Source organism: Neltuma alba, unplaced genomic scaffold, assembly GCF_004799145.2.
Source record: "Neltuma alba isolate B1F8T4 unplaced genomic scaffold, ASM479914v2 tig00005106_pilon, whole genome shotgun sequence".
Taxonomy (NCBI): Eukaryota; Viridiplantae; Streptophyta; class Magnoliopsida; order Fabales; family Fabaceae; genus Neltuma; species Neltuma alba.
In genome coordinates this window covers 2,304-27,900 of record NW_021633981.1, presented here as the reverse complement: position 1 = coordinate 27,900, position 25,597 = coordinate 2,304, and the positions used below count along the sequence as shown (strand labels likewise).

General features: G+C 34.5%; 2 protein-coding genes across 2 annotated transcripts; both read right to left on the bottom strand.

Moving 5' to 3' along the window:
- Positions 1 to 578: 578 nt before the first annotated feature.
- Positions 579 to 12,734, bottom strand: LOC114746789 (calcium-transporting ATPase 9, plasma membrane-type-like). The gene is made up of 30 exons (XM_028935066.1): positions 12,690 to 12,734; positions 12,469 to 12,600; positions 12,295 to 12,384; positions 11,332 to 11,401; positions 11,025 to 11,095; positions 10,870 to 10,953; positions 10,708 to 10,785; positions 10,559 to 10,630; positions 9,865 to 9,948; positions 9,387 to 9,469; positions 9,183 to 9,291; positions 9,033 to 9,088; positions 8,866 to 8,908; positions 8,676 to 8,759; positions 7,767 to 7,904; positions 6,776 to 6,841; positions 6,596 to 6,694; positions 6,391 to 6,504; positions 5,887 to 6,054; positions 5,505 to 5,564; positions 5,149 to 5,313; positions 4,853 to 4,969; positions 3,952 to 4,050; positions 3,579 to 3,716; positions 2,887 to 2,987; positions 2,604 to 2,649; positions 2,360 to 2,488; positions 2,021 to 2,128; positions 1,841 to 1,932; positions 579 to 978 (listed from the first exon to the last, which is right to left on the bottom strand). The coding sequence occupies exons 1-30, from the start codon at positions 12,732 to 12,734 to the stop codon at positions 864 to 866; spliced, it is 2,856 nt and encodes a 951-aa protein (XP_028790899.1). The 3' UTR covers positions 579 to 863.
- A 7,107-nt stretch (positions 12,735 to 19,841) lies between these two features.
- LOC114746788 (metal tolerance protein C4-like) lies at positions 19,842 to 24,432 on the bottom strand. Its single transcript, XM_028935065.1, has 13 exons — positions 23,877 to 24,432; positions 23,735 to 23,789; positions 23,403 to 23,535; positions 23,237 to 23,292; positions 22,774 to 22,888; positions 22,592 to 22,649; positions 22,383 to 22,501; positions 21,823 to 21,942; positions 21,621 to 21,722; positions 21,453 to 21,525; positions 20,992 to 21,059; positions 20,274 to 20,334; positions 19,842 to 20,193 (listed from the first exon to the last, which is right to left on the bottom strand). The coding sequence occupies exons 1-13, from the start codon at positions 24,193 to 24,195 to the stop codon at positions 20,081 to 20,083; spliced, it is 1,392 nt and encodes a 463-aa protein (XP_028790898.1). The 5' UTR covers positions 24,196 to 24,432; the 3' UTR covers positions 19,842 to 20,080.
- Positions 24,433 to 25,597: the final 1,165 nt, after the last annotated feature.

The following is a 25,597-nucleotide window of genomic DNA, read 5'->3' as shown; positions in this document are numbered from 1 at the left end:
GCATTTTCCGTTGAATAATATTAACACTCTTAAAATTAACAGTATGAAAATACAGTTTATAAATTGGCAGAAAAAAGAAAATATGTTTTTAATATTCAAGGGACTAAACCGAAATTTCTTGCAAAATTAGAGAACCAAACATATGCATTTCTTTAATAATAATAACAATAACAATAATAATAATAATAAATCGATTGGATGCTGAAACAGTCAGATTAACCAAGCAGGAGATTCTAAGATCAAATTGGTTTGGTTTTTTAACCTGTTTACCATGTTCGGTTGTTCATTTTGGATCCTTAAATCCAATTTCTACTTGTTCTTTTCTGTCCATTGAATTTTATAATTCATACTTCAGTCTTTTCAAGTGGTGGTTCCGTAGGGGAAAAAAAAAGAAAAAAAAAAAAACACCTACCACATGGCAGTGCTTTTCAATTTGTCGGTCTCGGTAGCCATGTGATTCCGACAATGCCAGGATGTAACACCGTAAAAAACGTACGCAACCCAAATATAAAGGCGGGCAAAGATATATTACGTAATGATGATAGCTATATGCTTTAGTAATTCCTAAAGCAATCTGGTTCTCGTCTTTTATGCCAACGTAATTTACAGTGACACATGAAGTAATCCATCAAGTGCAGACAGACTCAGAGAGAAGCATGAAACCGTGAAAACCGTCAGTATTTCATGAATTTGTGTGATTCTCTATGACAATATTAATATATTTACAGATCATCCGAAAAAGTCTGCACTAAACAAATTATTCTTAGAAGAAAGCACGTGTGTTATCAATTGTCACTTCACTTGCTGGTTAGGAAAAGCAGATCCGCGGGTGATCCTTTTTGAGGAAGAAATGATGTGCTGACCTATTGAGTAGCAGGAGCTCTTGACCTCTTAAATCGCATAAGCATCCTCTTAAAGGTGCGAGACAAAGGTGTTTTTGGAACTGGGATGAACTTTCCAAGCACTGCAAGAGGCCAACTGTGACAAGGTAAAAGCTGTTAGTGATACTACACATGACACTTAATAAGAGAGCTATTCAGTTAATTTGAGTAGATTAAAAAAGTTAGATTAATTAGTTAATTATAACAAATGTTACCAGATCTTTTTAAAATACCACATGTAACATTAGATTATATTATTTTTGGTCTTTAATAGAAGAACTATTTGACTATTGAATTTGGTTCTAAATATAAAATTTTAATTCACTTTGTCTTCTAAATTTATAAGTTTTCAAATTATTCCTATTGATTGTAACGGATTCCCATTAATGGATAGTTTCAATGTACATCATTAAAGATAATTTAGGAAAATCAACGCATATTTGTTACAAATAACCAACTTAATTAATTTTTCAACTTGGTTATCAAGACCTTATATTAAGGATCGGAGCTAGTATATTACTACCTTCGGTCCTATTTGTAAGACCTCGTTTGTAGATTATAAATGAGGCCTTATAAATACAATCAAAGTTCGTAGTTTATAAGTTTAATAAATTAGTTCGGGAAAAAGTGATAAATATAAAGACAAAGTGGACTGAGTTATTATATTTAGGATTAAATTCAACCTCCAACTAGCTTTCATATGAAGTACTAGAAGAAGGATTATTACTATTGTAACCTCAACCTGAATAGAGGCATTCATATTTGAAAATTTCTTGAAGTGAAAAGAGAGATAGATACAAAATGGTGGACTTTACTTCTAACATGTGGGTAAATGGGACCTACTATTATGTATTCATCTCTTTTCTCAATTTAGGTGAAGGCACTTGAGAGAATTTAACTTATAAATACATAATTAAAGGCTAATAATATTAGGAATATAATGAAATGATGAACCAAACCTGACGAGGCCAATGATAAAAGAAACGAGCCACAACTTCCAATCAAGCCTCACTGTGCCAGTGAACTTTCCAAGGAACTCGATAATGATTACCTAACAGATATGTATGGAATTAGGAAAGCATGTATATGCAGATGTGAACAATCAAAACAAACAAGCAACCATAGAAATGATCATTCACCTGAAGTATTAAGGTCAATCCCACAATACCCACAAAGAGACGGTTCTTGGTCACTCCGGTGAATACGTTCATTTGATCTGGTTTACGAGCATTGAACTCATTGAAAATCTGGATGTTCAAGCAAACTTAATGAGAATTGGATGAATTGGCAAATTCTTGCACCGTATGATCGGACCCATGGTATTTCCATCAATAATTAAGGAGCATTCAACATGCATATAACAATTGAACATGGGAAACAAATCATACAACACAACAAGAATTTCGGGGGACGTAAGGGAAACATGGTTCCCTCGACATTATGACTATTTCATTCGTGAATCTTAAATATTCACTTACTTGGCAGAGGACAAATGCATTGAAAATCAAAGTATTCTTCAGTTGCATTGTTTCGACCGCAGAGTTACCCCTGAGAATACTTTCTCCACCAAAATTAAGAACAAGGAGAACCGCAATTTGATATACAGCCTACAACGACAAATAAAAGATTAACCCAAACAGACGTTTCCAATACCAGCATCATGAGGCTCCTACCAGATGGGGTCTAGGGAGGGACTTTAAAGGGTTTCTTAAGGAAAATTACCTGTACAAGCAAGTTCCTCCACATGTTATTCGTTATGAGAGGTTCCCTGCAAACCAAACACAAAATTACTGTGAAATTGAGCATCTAAAGATCAAACCAAGCATATTTAACTCTGGGGATGTATTTAAAGTAATAGCGAAGATGTTAACTAAGCTAACTTTTGTATTAATCTCGTAAGTTATTGGTCAACACGTGTGTGTATCTACGTGTAAGCTTCGCGTGGTGTTAGGGGAACTCAATTGTAAACATTTTACTACACGTTAGAAAGCCAGTCATTCCAAACCTTCGACCAACCGGCGGTCTGTGCATAAGGTGGTCAGTAGGCGGTTCCGTAGCTAGTGCCAGGGCCCCAAGTGTGTCCATGATAAGGTTAAGCCACAAAAGCTGTAACAAGGACACACACATCAGAATGACAGAAACCAACATATGTATTTTCATTAACCATGCCAGTTATTTACCACTAGTTAAATATCGGTCTTCATTCATACCGCAGACGAAACTGTAAGCTGAAAATTTACATGGAAAAACTAGAATTCAATTTTTAATACCTAATTTTCATCCTGACTTCTAAAGTTAGGTATATTATATATAAACAAAAACTGCTCTTAAGCCTACTTCTAACAAGCTTAAGCTAAGGAGTTTGTTTCTTAACATGGTATTAAGAACTTTCATGGTAAAGGAAGTCAAAGGTATGATCCCTCTTGTCCCCCAATTCTCCCAAAAAAATTAAATCTCTTCAAAAAATATGGTGCTCTTTCACTTTGTCCATGCTTCAAAGTCAAAGGACTTTGTTTGGGGGGTGTGCTACAGTTTATTGGTAAAAAGAACCATCCCTAAGCCTTCTTATAACGAAGTTTTGAAGTGACGCGAATCCTCAACTCTTATATCAAGCTTTAGAAAGTAAGATGTGTATGTGATAGCTAATGCTTATAGATTAGACAACGAAATATTGAATAGAGGAGGAGAAAGTGAGACCTGTACTGCATTTAAAGGAACATCACCCGAAGAAACTGCCGCCACAACATTTATGGCAAGAGCTGCTACATTAACTGTGAGCTGGAACTGTATAAATTTCTGAATATTTGCAGATACAGAACGGCCCCAGCGGACGACCTAAAGGAAGAATGAAGTAGACTACTTAAACAAGTTACACATTGGACCAATTAACTGTAAACTCGTGTCTCCGAGTGATACTGAACAAAAGTGAAGCCAAAACCGAATCATACCACGGTAAAATGGTTAAAAGAGAAGATGTACATTATTTCACCTCATCATGGGATCACTGGGTAGATATAGACCCGATTTTTTCTTTTTAAAAAAATCATAGGCTCACTCAAATTCTGTGTACCTTTACAACTGACGCAAAGTTATCGTCCAGGATTATAATATCTGAACTTTCTTTTGCGACTTCAGTTCCAGAAATGCCCATAGAAAGACCAATATCTGCCTAAAATACAAAATAAAATAGCAGAACATGACATCAACTATGGAAAAAAAAAAGAAGAAGTTTAACAATAGTGAACTTTGGAACACCACCTCGATCAAAAAAAGGAAGGCACAAGAAGAGACAAAAGAAAGAATTTGATGCTACCAACAACTCTATAATAAACTGCACGAAGCGGTACGATAAAAATTCACCAAACTCTGCTAAATGTAGTGCACGGTGGCATATTTGGTCAAGGTTGCTATTGTATAGAAAACACTAGTTAATCACATGATTTCACCTCCCACCCATTCTTGCAAGGGGTAGGAGATGGGGCACTTGTAAAGTCAAAATGCTAATGGGTAAGTCATGATTATAGAAGAAAAAGAAAGTTCTTGTTCACAGGAAAACACGCCTCAACTCACAAGTTGCAGCCCAAGTATTCCCAAATTCAATAATCTCATTTGAAATTTTGTTGCACTCAAAATGTTATCAATGGCTCAACACTGACAATTCAATAATAAAATCAACAATCACAGAGGCAAGCTTCATGAACTAAAGTCATGCTTGGATAACACACTTAAGCAGCTTCATAACATCATTGGACCAATAACACAGAACTGCATGTCAGCAAATAGACTACTTTTAGCATGATTTTTTTCTGGTTGATGCAATCAATTAAAGAAGGTTCAAAATACAGAGATGAAGCAATTAAGTAACAAATACATTTCATCTTTCCAGGTTGTTTCTTACACAACTAGAGAAGTTACAAGACTTGGAAGGAACATCAAGCCTCAAGATTGCACACCCAAGAAATATGACAAACCTCATGAAGAGCGGGAGCATCATTGGTACCATCTCCAGTAACAGCAACAACTTCACCCCCTTTACGCAGTGCTTGAACAAGTAAAAGCTTGTCATTTGGAGAAGACCTCCCCATCACCTATGCATATTATGTAAATCACAATCAGCAAGTAACCCAAATCGGTGGATTCAAAGCCAGGAGATTACGATCAGGATGGAATGATTTTTTATTAGAACATTATTGTTAAATGAATACCACTCCTTAAATAAATATTTTCAGCTAATGCACATGCAAAAATCTCAATGAGAGAGCCATACTGTTATTTGTTTAGCGACTTGTTCCCTTTCATTTTCAGATAAGGCCCGGAATGTCTTTCCTTCAATGATAACTGGTTCAACAGCATCTATATGCGAAGCCAGTATCCCACACTCCAAAGCTATTGCCTTTGCCGTTTGAAGATTGTCTCCCGTAACCATGCGCACCTGAGATAAAAAACATATGAAGCTTGGATTTCCTTAATTACATTTTTTCTTAACCCTTAAGCTTATAAGAATATCAGGAACCATATTTTGACATTATCATTAACATATTCCACATTAAACTAAAATTCATCTACGAACTTCATCAGTCAATTTCAGAACTATATCATCAAACACAAAAAAATTAAAATCACCTTAACACCAGCGGCAGTGCATGTTGTCACTGCATCTTTGACACCAGGGCGACATGGGTCCTGAACAAACAGATCCTTGTTAGCTTAGATGAAGAATGAAACTGGGTTATTCTTCAGGAAGAAGGCAGCAATCTAGTGCTGAAGCACAGTATAACTTGACTACATAAGCAGTAGTAAAGAACATTTTAAAACGCATAATGAGCTGTCCCCATTCTGGACGGAGTTAGAAAGTATACAGCCATAATTGTTTACAAATATAATTAAACAGATATCAATGCCTTTACAAAAATTATTTCCTTATTTTAAATACAAAGGTAAGCTATGAGACAAAGCAAAATGCTACCAATTTCTTGCCCCATAGTAGGAGAGCCTTGAACTCTACCTTTATACCAACTATAGCAAGCAAAACAAGTTCATCCTCAGGTAAGGACCACTGGGCCAAATCCTCCTCATTAGAGGGAACTCTGTCCAATTCATATGAACGGTATGCAATGGCAACACACCGCAAACTGCGAGCAGCCATGTCTTCAATAGCTGCCTTGAAAAAGTCCTGGAAAAGATTTGTAAAGGAAATATCACCCAATTACCTTGAAAAAAAAAGAAGACACAATTGCCAACTGCTCCAAGTTACTAGATTGCTGAAAAAAATCCAGTTTCTGTAGCATCCATTGTATAATTGCCATGCAGCTTGAGTAACTTGAAAGTTGAAACAACAATATAACCATATATATGCATAGAGTGATTCAACTGTGGTGTGATTCCATATATTTTTCAAGTTGTGTTTGTTATTGGCATATCAAAAACTATCTCATCCAATTGTTCAAGGCGATGGCCTTCTCTCCTCATAAACATTATAGGAGTACACTAGGAAACTACTGTTTCTAACCTTCTCTTCTTCAATAGAAAGCAAGGAACCGTTTGAATCAAGATATTGAGAGCATTTTCCCAGTACTATCTCTGCAGCGCCTTTCCAATGTATATGTACTGTGGAATCCACATTCTAAACATGAAATTTTATTTGATTAGCATGGAAGACCATATGATACAATAGATGAAGAGATGAATCGGTGATGCTTTTATCAAATATATACCTGCTTCAGCAAGACACCACCTCGCTTTTTCTCTGAATTGAAGGGAAATACATGGAGAACTATTGAATGTGACCTGATAAGATCAAAATCCATTCCCAACTGCCAAGTAGATTCAAGAAAGATACAAAGATTCAGCAGAAAATCAATTCAATAAGGTGAGAGGATATGTTCTAATGATACCTTGACTGCCCAAGAAAGGATTGCCTTTTCTGTAGGAGACCCTGATATCTCAGTCTCTCCACCATCCTAGCAAAGAATGAAGTCATAAAAGAAAAAAATTACAGATGCTTATTGGATATTAATACCAGGATTCAGAAAAGTACTAAGAGTAACCATTTTTGTAAGGAAAGCAGCTATAGAGGACAATAGCACAGGTTTGAAGAAATTTCGTTCTGCTAATAGGTAACAAATGTTCACCATTGAGACTACCGCAGCACCACAATGGTAACAAAAGAAGATATGATTCTGATTTATTTCTCATCTGTCAGTTCACATTGTGTTCAATTACTTTTCAGCTTTATGAGCATCTGGGACAGGCATAAATATATGCTATATGGAAAATATGATTGCAGTTCAGAACTGAAAGGGCTAGTGCTAACTCAAATTTTTTGCCTTCAATCTATGCATATAGATGTAATGGAGAGTGTGAGAGTATTCATATTCTCTCCACTAGTCAAATTGAACATCTTATTGAACTGACTTTTCCTGTAAGAAAAATTTGCATTATATATTTCAACCTTACACCTATATCTTCTCACAAGTTGTTATCTTGAGAAATACTAGCGATCTTAAAATTTGTCTCTACTCTTTTAGGACTTCAAAATTAACAATTACTGAACTGGTAGGCCATATACAAAGAAGATTCCTGAAATTTTCTCTCAAATCCTCAAAGTATACATGTTGTTTTAAAGCACAGGCAACACTATATTAATTTCAGATCTCCTGAAAGTAAATCACATACATGCATTTTTATGCACAATTACGTGTGTACTTATGACTACGCATTTTCCTGTTTGGAATCACGTGACGTTGTTCCTTAAACAGTAACCCGCAAAAAATCAAGAGAAACTGCAAATATTAAGCCCAAGAGTTTCCTTGGTTGTTTTGATACCAGTACACAAAATATAAAAGGGAACTTGATACTGTCACTGAACTAAGTAGAAAGGAAAACCTTAGGCACAAAAACAGTTCCAGTTGTATTCTGTGCAATGCCCTCTTTTATCAGAGATAAAACTTCTGAATTCAGCTTTGATGAGTCATCAGGTGAATTCAGTTTCTTCCTCCCAATGCATGCCTCAACCACGGCCATCTACAATGGAATAAAATCAGGTAACATTAAAACCTGATATGAAGGATTTTAAATTAAACGAAACAAATGCAGATACCTATTTCTCTTTTAACAAATTGAAAAACTACTAGACAGACAATCTGTTTCCGGATATGGACAAAAGTATGCACAAAGGGTGGGTCTATCAAACAGCTGAGGTCATTCACCATGCACCTGATTGGCTCGAAGTGTTCCTTATCTATGTTTTCCCACATCAACTTAATGACAGCAGCCTCGCTCTTGTAAGGATTGCAGAAATGAAATTGCTTGGCTTCAGGGCCAGGGAATATAAAACTCTGGTGTTCATCTATATGAAGTCATATTATTTAAATTCATGGAAAACATCTTGCATGCTATTTAACAATAGGGTGCCAGTATCTAAGGTGAAATGAAACTTTGGGTAAAGGGCAACATGTGTCATGAACCCAAAATCACCTAGACCAGAGAGTTTTGTAGGCTGCATAATGTAAATTAACTTTTGCGGGTTTCATTCATCTCAAAATTTTAGGCCTCCCTTTGCCTTTTAAATGAATGAATAAGTAATTTATTGATCCGATGGGAATAGAGAAGACCAAAACAATTTTCTATATCTGAATCAAATCTCTGTTAATGAAAGTTCAAAATTAGATCTCAACCATATACAGGTTGTGACTGTAAGTATTGGGCTTCAATGAATACGAGCATTAATCAGCATGGATTAAATTATGGCCTAACTCCATTTAGACTATCTCAACGTCCTACTGTGGAACCCACCTGGTTCAAGGTTAACGTTCCTGTTTTATCACTGCAAATTGTCGTTGCACAGCCCATAGTTTCACAGGCTGAAAGCCTTCGCACCTGAATATCTGTGGTTATTAGAAACAGAAGTTCTAAAACTAATTGACAGAAGAACTGCAAAACTAAAAACGTTTTGGTGATTGGAGAATAATAAAATGAGATTTACCAAGGCCTTGTCTGCCATCATTTTCCGCATTGAGTATGCCAGGCTGTCATGAGAGCCAAGGTTAGAAATTATAAAAATGTTAAAAAATTAGCAGGAAAAACATTTTCAGAGGCCCACTATTAGACACATCTATTCCAGAATGAAACCGTCAAGTAGTTCATTCTTACGTTAAGGTAACAGCCAGAGGAAGACCTTCAGGAACTGCGACAACCACAATTGTGACCTGCACAGCTCTTTATTTTAGTTTCAAAAAGATAAAAATTACAAAAGAAGCAGAAGAACATGATGTGCAAAAAAAATCCAGAAAATTCACTTACTGCAATAGTAAAAATTTTTACTACGTCATCTAGTGCACTACTGATACTCGTCTGGCCAGCAACAAATTCGACATTTCCATTTAGATCTTTTGTGTTGCCAGAAAAGTATCTAAAATTCCAAAGTCATATCACAGCCACTGAGAAATGACATAAAATCTGCTCTGATTGGCTGTTAAATACAAAAAAAGAATTATCTAATTTTACCTGCCCAATAGGACCACTAGCACAACACCAGCTACTGTTAGACCTATAATGCCGATAAAAGTTGCAACTCCATTTAAACGTACCTATGACGTATCACAAAAATTGAGTTTAAGGTTTAGCATGTAAGTTTCCACAAGGTACCACTCCTTCTAATCCTTCATATAAGAGTTAGATAATTAATTTATTGATATTAAAAAAGTTAGTTAAGTTAGTTATTTGTAACAAACATGTGTTGGTTTGTCTAGAATACCTTTTTTAACCATATGTACTGTAACTACCCATAGATAAAAACCCTTTTACTATGTGCAATTAATAGGGATATTTTGGAAAAAATAATTATAGAGTTGGGAAAGAGAACTGATTGAGGTCTTATATTTAGGACCAAAGTGAATCTTATTCTAACTCCTATATTTAGGACCGGAGGTAGTATTAAAACAACAGCCTTTTCTTTCTTTGTTTTGGATGTATCATGTGGAACCTGCAATGGAGTCTCTTCTCCAGTATCTTCAGAGATGCTTGCCATCAACAACCCCCACTCCGTATTGATGCCGACCCCAGTTACCTGCAGATAGCAGTAAAGTGATGGCATAACAGCTCTACTATCTTTGGTCTCAAGACCTGGAAAACCACTAGAAGCATAACCAAAACAAAAGGAAAGGGCTATTCAACTCACTTTTACATACCCTTAGATTCACATTAGTGACCACAAACAACAGAACTACAATGAGTTGGTACATAAAAAATCATAAAATGAATCAAATGCAGAAGTACAATATCGATGATAACTGAAGCCCATGAATCCCTTATAACAAGTTTATTAATTTTAGGTTATTCAATTCAGAGTATTTCAATTGATAAAAATAGTCAATCATTTTACATAATCGGCCGTCTTACGGGGTCCTTACAAAGTTCCTTATACTGTTAAAGCTCAAAAGTCCAACTCCAACTGCTACTCAAATACGATACACGGCAGCAAGTCATTAGATCGAATTAGGTGCAAAAAAGGAACCTTGTTGCGTAAAATAAATGAAGCAGCAAAATCAGAAACTTTTTGGAGAAAAAGTTCAAAATCATGAAAGCAATTTCATTCATATTGCAAGAAAGCGTTGCCCATTACCATTAAAAAAAAAGAAGCCAAGTAGACTATGATGAAAATTAAATATTCATCTTACCAGCATAACACCAACGCCATCTGCTACTTTGCAGCCAGACATCAAAAAAGGTGATTTGTGGTCTTTGTGAATCTGCAGAACATCATTGCTAAAGAATCATATGGACAGGGAATCGCTAATTTGGTGGATAGTAGGTAGAAACAACTTACAATCTTGCTTTCACCAGTCATACTGGATTCATCAATGGCAAGTGAGTGAGCAGTGATTATAACCCCATCAGCAGGAACCTGAATGCACCCATAAAGGAAAAATAATGGGGAAAGGAATTGTCAATTTCCAACCAAACAAACTCATATATTGTTGGATCTCACCTGGTCTCCTATTTTGAGAGGTACAACGTCACCAACAACAACATCAAATATTGATATCTTTGTTGCTCTACCGCCTCTAATGACCTGCATAATACGTGTAAAATGATCGTGTGGCTTTCCAGTGATGACCCAAATTCTAATTATATAAAGCATACCTCCAATTGTATGTTTTGTTTTTCTGAATTCAAATTCTGGAACTGCAGAGATTGGCGATAATCACTGGTAGCTGCCACACGAGAAGGTGAAAGGAACAGCAGAACTTAAGTCCAAGAAGTACAACATATAGCTTGCATCAGGATTACTGATGAACAACAAGAACACAATAAATTCAAAAGGAAATAAAAGTCTGTCCGACGGTGCCAAAGAGTTTAATCTGTAGGGAAATCCTATGGACACCTATAAGGACTTTCAAAAGATTAAATGCGTTGTTCATTAATCAAAACAAAAAGAAATATCCAATACCTGTTACTATTATGACAAGAAAAACAGCAAAGGCAATGCTTCCTCCATCATACCATCCTTCTTGCAAGCCCTAATGATAAAAAATGATGGAAAAGACAAGGCGAACGTAAGCAATTTCAATGGAATTGAAGCAACAAGCATATTCTATTGTCAAGAGCAATCAGAACAAGCACGCATCACAAAGAAACCATCAGTACACGGGAGTTAAGAAATGGGTTTCAATCCCATGTAAACAACCATAATGTAAACAAGTAAATTTCAGTAATTTCGAAAGGCAAAAGGATTCATGTCCATTGTGACTGGCATATGATGATTCACTTTACTTTGTCAAGGTACTGAAGTAACACAAACAAATTAATATTGCTGGACAGCAGTAATATTCCTGAAAGAAATGTTTCAAGAACATCTAACGCAACAAAGTTGCCCCCCCCCCCCCCCGGGGGGTAAATGTGATCGATAATTAGATGAGTTTGTGCCTCCAAATTGTGCAACTCCAAAACACAAAAAAATAGTGAAAAGGCATTGTCATCATATAGACGATACTTCGAAATTTTTCATGATAGAAAATGACCAAATATTCTTTGACAAGTTGGTCAGATGACCTCCACAATTGTTCTATCTCATAATTGTATTGTACGAATCACACTTGCTCTTCCCAAGTTTGCAGGTTACTCAATTTTTGTTGTTGTTGTCAACAGACTCCTTCTCCTCATCATCTCGATTTTCCTAATTTTGAATAAAGATTAAGCGCATTGAAGGAATTCTTTTATGCCTGATAAGTTGTCAGTTATCCAGATTGGCAAAAGAATCATAGTCATAGAGCATAGATGTCAGACCTAAATGCCCACAACCTAATTTCTTTAACAAGAAGTTCAAATCCTTCAACATAGCCATGGATCAATTAACGATGCTTCATTTGCTATTTTGATTGATGATTATTAGCTAACTGAGAGTTAATCACACCTCTGTTTTTATTCCAAGTGCCAATGACACCACAGCTGCTATAATCAATATGATGAGGGTCAGGTCTTGCCAAGCATCCCAGAGAAACATCTGTTACAGGCCACAAAGTATTAGTGCTAGAATTATCTAATTAGTTCATTTTAAAAATAGATTACTGACTTATAATGAATATACCCAGAAACTCCGCCCTTTTTTCTTAGGGTATGTATTCGTTCCAAATGTCACTCTCCTCTTTAATATATCATCGTCACTTCCATTAATTCCTTTCTCAAGATCTGATTTTAGTAAATCTGATAAGCCTTTAACCTGTAGAAGCTACCACTGGAATATATCAGATCTATAAATCCTTCAACATCTGCTTAAGCAACAAAAGAATATATTTACAGTAGACTTGCCCCTCCATTTTCTTGCAAAGCAGCTATGTTCTGATCCTTGGACATTGAAACAAGTTGTTCGAGCCCAACTCCGAAGTTATCACCTGAGGTTGGGGCTGACACTCCTGTGCCTACCGCTTCATGATTCAAATACAAAACTTTATTAAGTGATTCAATAAATGCAAGAGCCTTAGTATAATTAGCAAACTCAGCACCAGCAAATTAGTTAATTAGGAGCTGATTAAGATTCAAGGTTGATATAAATGCAGTATATGCCCCATTGGACCCAAAAGCAACTTATATTGCAATACTTTGTCAAGGTTGGCGACTTTCGCCATTAAATATTTCTAAACTAAACTGTACCGAGCGCTTAGTTATTAAACTAGCAAAGGAGCTGTATCCTCTTAACTGTAGGTGTCGAGTTCGAATTCAGATTAATCTGGGTCCCAGTGACAGTCCGTATTTACTACGCAGGCTCAGGATAACAGATGGTCTTGCTGCCGAAAAAAACAGTTCTAAACTGCTAACTCACCAAGGTTCATTAGGATGGGAACCTTTTTATTACACTAATGATAGATCAGATATAATAATGCTTTTAACAATTATCTAATCTGCCATTAATTTACAGCAACATCAGGAATCGACGCATGCATATGCATAATAGAAGTCTAGACGTGGAAGATGATAGACAAATATAGAGAGACAAGCGGATTTCAATCATATATAATCTCTAAAAAAAAATACTTAAAAAAAATATAGTCTCCAGCAGACGCGAGAAAGAAGACCTCCGGCTAATTTTTTTTTATCAATTCTGTATTCTTAAAGCTCAAATGCGGGACCTTGAATCAATGAAATCTACTTAAAATTCTTTTGAACTATAGCTTAATTTTAATTATTGTACACAAAAATTGAAATTTTGTCTTCGTTAGATACTTCTATAAAAAGTTAAAAACAAGTTAAACAAGTACGTAGTAGTTATAAAAAGGCGATGACATTATGGGAAGATGGAGAATCTTGAGATTGGGTTTAACATCAAACCCTAATGAATATCTTCGATTTCAGATGTTATGTTTAATTGACTTTCAAGGTTTTAAATATTGGTAGCTTCAGGAGATAAAATGTTGGGCTTTAAAGGTGGCGGGCTGAATTTTAAAAGAAGGGTAGCATGTAGCTCACCCCTAAAAAAATCCACTGAGCACAGCTTCGAAAGCAAAACCCACGTAAACTTGATTTTCTTTTTTGTGGGGAGAAAAAAGACTTAATGTCAGTTGTTGACCGTTTTTATTTCCATAAACTTGAGTTTCTGTATATCACAAACATTCTACTCCCGCCAACAGGATACAACTCGTTAATCAATTGTTGCATTGGTCAATTAAGTGGGCAGTCATTATCTTTGTAAGCTTTTGGTAAACAAGACAATCGTCAGAATGACGAAAGAATGAAAAAGAAAGAAATTTCGAAGGCGAACCTATAAGAAAGTAGGCATACCTAGATGACGTTCACCGGCTAATCTGAAAAGCAGCGCTGCCTAATAGAACAACCCGTCACCGATTAGAGGAAAGAACAAGATAACTAAAAACATAATAACACTTTGGAAATGTCTTTGCAAGATTCAGAAACATACTCGTACGACTTGAGCATGGGCTCTTATCATCCCTTTCTTGTGCTCTTCGTCCTCTCCCTTCTTCAAGTCCAGAGTATATCTAAAACGCCGGGAAGCATTGAGAACTAGAGTCGCTTGCTGCAAATATACGAGAACTCAGTTCAGATGCATTGCAAAAGCACACTTCAATGCAAGTGATCGATATATATATATATAGTGTTAAATGGCTTGGACGAGTGAATTTAGCAAAGAAAAACTATATCATCAATCAGTTTCTTCTTATTGATATCTTATATCCACGGAAAAGTTCCTTTCAATATATTTCACAGGGAAATTTCATTGTTATTGCTCAGAAGGAGCGCTTTGAGTGCTTTTGCAGAACAAAAACTAGCATTTCAAAGAAGGTTGACAAAAAATTTTTTGGCGACACCAAATAAGCTGCTTTAATCTTTTGTCTAAAATATAGTACATATATTTTTATCCAATCAACATTTAACATATACATTCCTGCACAAAATGTGTCGTAATCTAATTGTGTTATAGGTTTGATTTTGCGTGCGCCTCGCATCAATTACACCTCGTAGTGGATGCATTTCCAGTTTGTTAAACGTTGCAACTTTCTTAATAAAGAAAAACAAAAATAAAATCTCCAGCAAATCCACTAAATCATCAATTACTACGGTTTCATCATGTAATGAAAAATCCTTCTCAACGACATCCTCGATCAATCATTATCCAAGCGCAAAGCATTTACACTAACCAAGTGTATTTATACAAGAGACATAATTTAATACACAATCAAGACAATGCACATTGACATTATTGGTTGTTAAAAATAAAAAGAATCATGAATGCACCAGAGAGGCGAAGCGTGTGAACGGTGAGGAGGAGAAATGCGTTTAACACAAATAAGAATGAGATCGAAATGCTTACTCTCCATCGCTGGAGTGTCTCAGCCGGCGCATTCTTGGTGTGAGTGATATCAAAAGGATCATCGGGATCGACAACATCGTCGTCATCGTCGTCGGCATTGATCCGAGGAGGGAGGGGTTCGACATCATTGTGGCTGGGGATGTTGACGGAGAGGAGGCCATTGGTGGAGGCATTAGAGCTACGAGAGATGGACGGCTCCATGGTTTCGGCCTTCGATACAGAATTGAAGAATGAGGTTATTCAGAGATTGGGAGGCTAAGCCACCCGAAGGAGCGATAATTTGGAGGGAAAAGCTCCTTATAGGGAGCCCCCACCTTGGCGGCAAAAGAACTCAGAAATGCGAGAAATGATCATACTCTGATAATATAAAATTATTTATTTTTTATTAAATGAGCAAAAGAGATAAAAGGAAATAAAGGGGAAATCTTATATTGAGAGAGGGCGTTGGCGCCAACACAAATGGAAGGCAAAGCAAGAATGTTGTTACGTGTTGCCCGTCCCTATATTTGGTGGACACAAAACAAACTCTTCGTTATAGCTTCCCTTCATTTCTCTTCCCCTCACTATTAATGGCCAACGCCAACATAGGATAGCCGGGACCTGCATGACCTGGATTTTTTTGTAGTTTGTGTGTGAGTGAGTAAAAAAGAATCTCACGTTGTTGTAGGAGCCCAAATGCATACATGCTTATATATTTTTTATTCTAAATATAAGATTGCAATCCATTTTGTTTACATTTGGTAGGAAGCATTAAAAATGAGGGATTGGAATTAGGATTGTAATTGAGAAAATCTATTAAAAGAGTATTTAATATAAGAGATTGCTTGTTATATGGGATTAGTTAAATCCATGTATGTAGAATCAGAGAATACTATGAGAAGAAGTGGTATTCCCTAATCCCACCTCTATGGGTTTGTCTATACTATGGGGAGAAGTGATATTCCCTAATCTCACCTCTATGGGTTTGCCTAATCCCATATAATAAGCAATTACTCATGCTAAATACTATTTTAATAATTTTTTTAATTGCAATCTCAATCCCATTCTCTTATTTTCAATGCTTCATACCAAACGGGACCTTTGTCTCCTATCTTTTTCTAGAATATTCATATTGATTGTAAAGGAGTTTCTACCAAAAAATAATTTCAATTATCTAATGCACATAATTGAAGATGATAGTTTAGAGAGATAAACACATAATTGTGATAACTAAGCAATTTAGCTAATTTTTTTAATATCTCTAAATTAGTTATCTAATTGTTATATTAAGGAGAAGGTGGTGTGTATATACACACACGCACTAGCTTGCGATTTAAAGAGATTAAGGGTGTGTTTGGATGAAACCAAACCATGGTTTGGAGAATAACTTCTGGAGAATAGATTCTGAAAAAAATAGATTTTGGGAAGAATAGATTTTGTGAAAAAGTGATTTTGAGAAGTGTGAGTGTTTGGATAGTTGTTATTAGAAGTACTTTTTATATATACAAATTGGCATAAATTAATATGATAATTATAGAAAAAATATATTTTATGATATATTTTAATTTGAAGGAATAAAATTGTTAATAATATATTTTTTATTAACATTATTAATATATATAAGATAATATAATTAATAAATAATTAATATGTATATATTTATAAGATATAAGATTAAATATATTTATAAAAATATGTTTATAAAAAAACAACAAGATACATATCCTATAAGCTCTCACACTCTCCCTTTTTTCTTTCAAAAGTAAAAAATTTCTGCTTTTCTCAAAACCATGGTTTTAGAGTCAAAACCATGGTTTTGAACCCAAACCATGGTTTTGATTTTTTTAAGGGTGTTTGGCTAACATTTTTCCCAAACCATGGTTTGGGTCCCAAAACCATAGTTTGAGGTGCTTGCCAAACACATCCTAAGTGAATTCTCCAAATGAGAGGCAAAGAAAAAATAAATTCCTCACGTTTAATAGCTAACAGTGCTTTAGTAAGAAAGAATACCTATGCCTTAGGAAAAAAAAAAAAACTCACGAGACAATGAGGTCCGGGTGTTTAACGAACGCATGATGTCTACCAATGTGAAGAAAGTGAGATAAGGCTTAGCGGGATGAATGTGGGAACTTGGAAGGCTCGTGTTGAAGATCGAGGAACGTGCAATGTGACTGGTCTCAAGCATTACCTCTAAATTAGGATGCGTTAGACACAAGGAGAACAAGATCATGACTCAGAAAGCTCATAAATTACAATACGTTTTCCAATTTCTTTGTTTACTTTACATTAGCACGTGCTCTTTTCTTCTTTTTCACTCCACTGTGGTTGTAAAGTCCACAACATTTCACCATTCCGTACAATTCTATTCGCTGTTAACCCACAACTAGCGTTCAGGAAACTGCGGTAAGGGATGCCGAGCTCCGTTCACTTGGTAGAAGTTAAATAATATTGGGATTTCCTGCATCTCTCTCCTGACATGCCTCGCTACGCACTTCGTCCCAATAACTAGCTATATCTTCTAATTATGTTGAGCTTTTGCTCAGTATTTTAACTGGAGAGAGTAGGACTTATTTGGAGCTACGAACAATAAGTACTAGATAAAACTTCTCTTACATATTTACTCCTTCCGTTTCTTGTTATAAGCAATATAGTATTTCATTATGTAGATCAAAAAGTTAGTTAAGAACAATAAATAGGTAAAAATTAGAAGTTTTTTCTCCAAAATATCTTTATTTATAGGGGGACAATATAAAAAATAGAATAAAAAAATTATTATAATAAAGGGAATTATGAACGAGAGAGAATATATGATGAAAAGAGATGATGGTTGGGAAAATAAGATAACAAATATATTGAATATTAAAATATGTAATTAATGGGGATAAAATAGAAAATTCGCTATAAAAATTTAAGACAACTTACAAATGTTACTTATATTTAGGGATAAGAAGAAGATAGTAGTTGTTGCTTATAAAAAAAGACATAGAAAGTATTTTTTATTTTATATATTGTGATTAAAAAATTATTTATAAGTTATTTCAGACAAACCCGTGCATGTAAAAATTACCTTTGCTGAAAGGCACGCATGACCAGCAACTTCCATGTTGCTTGCTTCATTTTCAAGTGAGCCGTAAGAATCAACCTAGTTCGTGGATCGTGGATTCCGCTGTCCTTAACTTTTCTTTCCCCTTTTTTTGATAAGATGATGTACTTAACTTTAAATTTAACGAGATAAGTAACTTTTTAAATTTATTGAGATAAAGAAAAAATATTTAAATCATTGAGATCAACTTAGAATACAGAATGTAAAAGAACACCGCCCACTTGTTCTCATAGACTTGTCTAATGCATCTAGCCCGGTTGACACATTAACTAAAAATAATTTAATTAGTTAGATCTTATTTTATATATTTTTGGGTGCCGATTTTTTTAATACTCCTTATAAAACTTAATTGTTGAGTTGGTTTTAGTCTTAAATATAAAACTTATTTTTTATATTTATTAATTTTTTCTATATTACCCTTATTGATACTCTTTTAAATATAATCAAGTAGGACAAAGAGAGAGAATATTAAAGAAGATGATTATGGTATTTTAAAAAAAATATCAAATTTCTTATAATTAAATAATTTACATAATTTTTTTAATCTAACCAAATTAATTAAATAAATCTTATATCAAGAAACAGATTAGTAACATTAAAGCAATACTTAAAAATCTTTACTTGTTTTTAATGCAATAAACATCTTGAATTAAAACACTACTTAAAAATTGTAAAGTTTACCTGTAAGAAAACTAAAAAAAAAGGTATAGCATATTTTATTCAAAAAATTATTCATCAAAATAAAAAAATTAAACATAAATTAGTCCTATAAATTAAGTGATTGAAAGCATTCGTATAAGAATTCTTGTGAGTTGGTACTTGGGCTTTAGATTTTTTAGGTCCGCTGGATTTTTGGAAAATTAGCCCTCTGTAAGTTGGGCTCTCGTTGCCATGACTTTGCCTGTAAAGGTGGGGAAAAAAAATGACCCCACCCCCTAAATAAAACCTCTCTCCCCCTTAAAAGCCAACATTAAACAAGAAATGGCACAGGTAAGAAAAATACTTAGATCTTCGTTTAAATAAAAAATATATTTAGATCAAGTTTTTTATATTTATTATGTCAAATTTTCTAATGATACGTAATCCTGTCCGGGGCACACATAGCGTTGTGTGTCTAGGACACATGAAAGTATTATCAAATACTATCTTTGATCGTTAATATAAAAATTAGTTAATTAAATAGATTCAAAAAAATTAGTTAAATTAATTATTTATAATAAATAAGTATTATCTTTCATAAAATATCCTTACTAATAAAGTGTATTAATTAAAACTACTATTATTACAATGACTATTTTAGAAAGAAAAAAAATAAATACAAAAAAAAAATAAATTAAAATTTTACATTTAAAACTAAAATAAAAATCAAATTAACTCTTATATTAAGGATTGAAATAATATATTGGTATCACAGGAACTAAAAATTCAGCAGCTCCAATCTTTCTCCTCTCAATAATTCCCGCAAGCAACGGGCTATCCTCTGACCCCCAGGAATTCGTTAGTTACCCCTCAGTTTGTGATGCGTTCAAAATGGTCAAGTCATGTTCGGAAGCCATTTATCCCCGCAATTGTTGTCTCATTTCAAGGGGGCATTGTGAATGCAATAAACATAAAAAATGGAGCATTCGAAAATCACATTGTAATGGGCAACTTTTAAAGCCGGCTTCTTGCCTCACCAATACTGTCAATTGAAGTGTAAAGAATGAATTTACAGCTTCAAACGCGACGCAGCTTTTTCGTGTTAAATTGCTCATGAAATGACATTATTCGATCTGTAGATATCCACAACTAAAGCTAGGTCGGATTATGAGCCTCAATATCAACATGCTTAATACCAGGAACAAGATTCTGGATTTCCTGCTCCAACCTATCAACTTCACTTCCTAATGCTGTAACTATTTCCGTACCTGCCGCAACTCAAAATTGTAAGCATTTAGTTACTACATGATCAACATGCCAGTAACAGGGGTCATGGATAATGTAATACCATAGTCTGACAAAAACTTCAGCTGGCTAGCCTGATCCTTCTGTGCAGCAACCTCATCGAACTGTGAATATAATTTCATCAATTTTGGAACCAGGGGTATTGCCAAATAAGCATGGTCAATAGAAAGAAATGCATGCTAATTCTTCTTTCATTGTAGACGAAATACATAATGCTTTGAACAACAATGGATGGAAACTAGATTAAGCATGGCCTTGAGAGCCAGGTCATGTCCTACATGACTTGATATCATTAGATAAGTTTTCATACAGGTTAGGTGTCAATTTGAAGGTAATTTTGGAATTTAGACAGCCATCAGAACTATCCTCGTTATTTGTTACATATCAAATGTGACACCTAAGCATTGTTATAAAATTTAGGATTATTTTTTCAATGCATTATCCACTGTGTATAAAGAACTCAACACTTTACTTAGAGAAACCGAAAAAGGGAAGGGGGGATTGGGGGAGCTGAAGAAGAAATGACTGAGAGAGCTCAATACAGCTTTGGCTAATGCCAAAGACGGCCATCCCCATAACAAACATGCATCTACTTATTTGGGCAATGTAAATGCACATTAACATGAGCATAATATTCACTTATTCCTGCTTGATTAATATGTAATAAAATGCAAAATTAAGCAGATAACAACGTTATTAGTGACAATTTGACAGCACATCATAGAAAAGATTTAGATGAAGATAAGGGAGTGAAGATCAACCTTTCTAGCCCACTCATCACGTCCAGTACTGACGAGATAATTTCGCACCACCATCTCCCCGTTAAAATCTGTTCAACACAACTAAGATCATCAAAATCATAATGCCTAAACACAATTATTACTTGTAGAAACCACATCACTTGAATTTAACATGTTTATGGATGTAAACATCATGATTTGAATTTAATATATACAAGTTCAACTCAGATGCTGAAGCTGGAAAAGCATAAAAGAATGATACCAAGAATAAAGGAACAACTGAAAAATTAGAACAAACTGTACCAAATACTAACTGCAAGAAGCATGCTGTCACATACAAACATAATGAAGAATATACAGGACTTCTTTAACGTCAATAGCTGCCAAAAACATGCAGGGCAGGTTTGAAATAATAAAATCTACACTTATATTGACAATATCAAGACAAGGAAATGAGTAACTACAAGGATATGAAGCATAACCTATTTCTGCTTTAAACCTGAAGAATCCAGGCCCAATAACTTCACTTTTGCAATCATAGATGGCATCTACAACCTAAAGCATACAAACCTGGCAAAAGTCAAAGGAATGACACATTGACTCATTAAACAACCATCTTCTATTTCAACAAAAATGTATCACACTCATACCGGGTCATTTTTCAAAAAATGAAGCACTTTCTGCATATCATGGTCATCCATCGCTCTACCTATCAAAGCATGGCGATTTCTTTGGATAAGAAATATGGCCACCTGTATAGATCAGCAAGAAACAGGACAAAATTATATATCAGTCCAATGCTCTATAACTCAAGTCACTATTACAATATGCAGTCTTCTGATCCCTATTTACCAATCCCAGTAGGTTGCCAACTATGATTGATCCTATAGGATCATAAATGGCATTTCCAGTAGTATTCACTGCAACCAATGATGCCCCAGCAATGGCAAGGCCGGTTACTGCAGCACCATCCTGCAAATTTGATATCTCAAATATAAGAAGAGTCAACAAGGAGACAGAACAGCTTCTTCATTGTGTTGTATTAGAAACTACATAGATGAAAGAATTCAAGTTGATGGCACATTGGAGAGGAGAAATACAAGTATTAGCAACACATTAAACTATTTACAAACTTTTTCTGAAGCACAATAGCTAGAGCAGAACATGTTTTCTTCATGATGGGGATAATGGAAGCTTAACTGTTATAGATCATCAAGCAATTAAACAAATATAATGGCCTATTTTTATTTAATTATTTCTCCAGAAAAATAGTCTCAATATATTTGATAAGCATAATATGCCACTCAAAACTCTGATTTCCTTATTTTCTCCTGATTTCAAGTTTTTCCTTTTTGAACCCAAGTAACAGGAACGTGTCACAGAAGCTAATAATTAAAAATGCAGTAAGTTACCTCCGTCATTACAGCAACAGAAGTAGGATCATGACCACGCCAAACATAGTCTCTCACTTTCATCCCTTCTGCAGCTGCACCTTCCTTGACAGCTTTTATGGCAACAATAAGAGAGGCGCCTAACCAAAATATAAACTTTAAAAGAGAGAAAGGAACAGAAAATAAAACAGAGAACACAGTAGATCAAATTAAAATGAATATACCAGTACCTTCAATGAGAAATGAACCACCTATCACCAAAGCTGCAAGCTGCATGTTCTCAGGGGGCTGAAAAGAAAACTCACAGATTCATACATTATTTATGAAATATGTGCTAAGAAGAAAGAAAAGGTCATAAATTAAAGTTGCAGATTAAGAAGTGAAAATTACAAGATTTAATCTGATCAAATACCTGAGCGATCCACAAGTTTTGAATCCCATGAACAACAGTAGCACCAGAACCAAGGCAAAATATTCCAACAGCAGATATTAAAGACCAAACAAATCTTTCCTTGGAATAGCCGTAACTGTAGAAACACAATATATCATTTTGCAACATTAACTAAAGATGAAATAAATGTCACTGGTCAGCTGTGCAAATAAATTGCCGGTATGTACATGATGCATCTTGTGACATTGCGGCATATAAACTTAAGTCATGTTTAATTTGTAACAATTATGCAGCTAATAAGTACAATTCACTGAATGACTAGGTTCAATAGCTATTCTTGGTTTCATGCATTCCCTCATGCGTTCCATACAGGATAACTTGGTAGTATACAGCATGTGGATATACAGGTACTGAATGCATGTGCAGTCACACATGAGCTAAGAGATGGGAAACTGGCAAATGTGATTAAGAATGTGCAACTCACGGATGAATAGCATCAGGTGCACGCCTTGAACTACTAAGACCATAAGCAAGCAGTGCCTACAATGTGTCAACAATTAGTTTCTCTGGAGCCAATATACAATAAAACAATTTAAAATCCAAGGTAAGTTTACGCCAATCAATTTATTATACAAAATGCAACAAAATACCTGGTTTGCAAAATCTGCAATTGAGTGCACAACTTCAGCAAACATAACATGGCTAGAGGAAGCTAACCAAACTCCAAACTTGAGAGAAAAGACAAGAAAGTTACACCACAATGCAGTTGTTACAGCCCGCTGACTAAAGAAATGAAGAAACAACAAAAAAGATAAGAAATATTAGCTGTTGGTCGAAAGAAAAAAAGATTATCTAACATACGCGAATCAAGGACATGCCATTGTGTTATGCTGCAAGCTCCAAGGATCGAAGCAAAATTTCTAAGTCAAACTCATTGAAACAAGTCAACGCCGAAATGAGGAAGAGTTAAGCATAGTTAAACCTGTGGCGATCATTGAAATCAATCTTCTTAAATTGTTTTGCCCTTGTAAAAAAACCTACAAAAGATAAACCAAACCAAAGATTTTAGAAATGGGCGAAGGAACTCGAGAACCATATATAGTAATTAAAAAAAAAAATCTTACTCCGATGCAACGAATACTGAGGATAATGGGGAGGATTTAAGTGACGATGGCCATCCAACCCAAGAAAGCCAAGCAAAGCGAATCGTCTTGAAGTTGCCGCCGTCGGAAAATTGCCTCGTAACAGTAAAGAGGAACCAGATGGGGCTTGGGCGATACTGCTATCACTTGTTTGTGGTAGTTGATGTTGAGAGGTGTGAAATAATAAAAGCTGTGAGAAATTAGCGGAACGAAGTGAACATTTGACGATGGGGATGGATTGAAAAGTGTGTTGCTGTGAGCGGCTAAAACGATGCCGAAGAAGGAGGTATGATGTTCGCATGAATGCTCGCAACTGTATCTATCGATACAAATTCTGTGTCTCCGAAAATTTTCAAGCTGAAGAAGAAAAATAGACAAGTATGAAAACGAAAAAGGAAAGAAACGATAAGCAGATTAGGGTTTCAGGTTTTGTAGATGAGAATGAAGCACAGAGATGGAGGGAGAAGGATGCCGAGTTGAAAACTTGGAAAATGGCCTACTGGACTGCTCCATGGCTTCTCTTCCTCCTCCCTCCCTCACGGTCTTCAAACGGGGCTTTGGAAATTAATTAAAAATAAATCATTCAGTACGTTTTAATTTAAAGCAAATCACTTGACACAAAACTTATGTAACCATCAACCATGCAACAAAGTATCTTTTAAGTGTATATTATATGGAAATATTTTCAGGTTTGCAAATAATTGATGATAAATTACACAAACTTAAATAAAAGTTGTACCCATTGGGCATCAACTATTAACTAAATTTCATATAACTTTAGACAACAAATTTGTAATAGAAAATTTTTTAGTAATTTTTTTTTCATTTTCCTCCCAAAATGTTATCTCTAAAAAACTTTTTTTTTTATGTAACATTGTAACTTAATATATCCTCAAATTATTTTGGACCTGGAAACTAATTTCTGTTAGATATAGTTAAAACTCTTCCAATAAGTAGATTTTATTTTTCAGGATTTAAATTTATATTCTTCCCTATGAGATTGAGACCCCTTATCATCTCAATTATAACTTTATTAGCATGTTTATCTTAATGTTGTTTTTTTTTTTGGTGAATTATCTTAATGTTGTTTTATGAAAATGGTAGAGGGGTACTAAAAGAAAAAGAAGAGAGATTCCAGAGGATCTAGATCCATTAATTAAGGATAGAAATAAAAAAAATTAAAAATACTATAATTTTATTAAAACTATCTGCTCCCGTTTTTAATATAGTAGTAAGAGCTAATTTGACATTTAATTTAGTTTTAATTATAGGATTTTAATTCAGTTTATCTCTCATATTTATTCATTTTTTTAAAGTAATATTTATAGTAGTTAATTAGTTATACATGTAAGTTTCATCAAGTTGTAATTTTAGCTAATAAACATTATTAGTAAGAGTATTTTAGAAAAGACAACACTTATTTATTACAAATAATTTACTTAACTAATTTTTTTAATCCACTCAAATTAGTTAACTAGTTCTTATACTGAGAATAGGAATAATATTTTATTAATAAGTGTTGACTTAATTTCATTTTATGAAAATAACTTAGAGAATGATTTTTAGCAAAGGCTTAAAATGACAAAATTTAGATTAAATTGCTTATAACCATTAGATTGAGTTAATATGTAAATTTATAAGTTTTACATTTGTATTTCTATATGAAAATTTATAAATTTTCAATTTAATACATTTTTAACATG

Coding starts and splice junctions, on each gene's coding strand:
- LOC114746789 (XM_028935066.1), bottom strand. CDS start 12,734: ATGTCCAAGGATCAGAACATAGCTGCTTTGCAAGAAAATGGAGGG. Junction 9,089..9,182: donor TAAAAATTTTTACTATTGCA/GTAAGTGAATTT, acceptor AGAGCTGTGCAG/GTCACAATTGTGGTTGTCGC. Junction 979..1,840: donor TTTATCATTGGCCTCGTCAG/GTTTGGTTCATC, acceptor ACCTTGTCACAG/TTGGCCTCTTGCAGTGCTTG.
- LOC114746788 (XM_028935065.1), bottom strand. CDS start 24,195: ATGCGAACATCATACCTCCTTCTTCGGCATCGTTTTAGCCGCTCACAG. Junction 23,790..23,876: donor TCAGTATTCGTTGCATCGGA/GTAAGATTTTTT, acceptor TATCTTTTGTAG/GTTTTTTTACAAGGGCAAAA. Junction 22,650..22,773: donor AAAACTTGTGGATCGCTCAG/GTATTTGATCAG, acceptor TTTTCTTTTCAG/CCCCCTGAGAACATGCAGCT.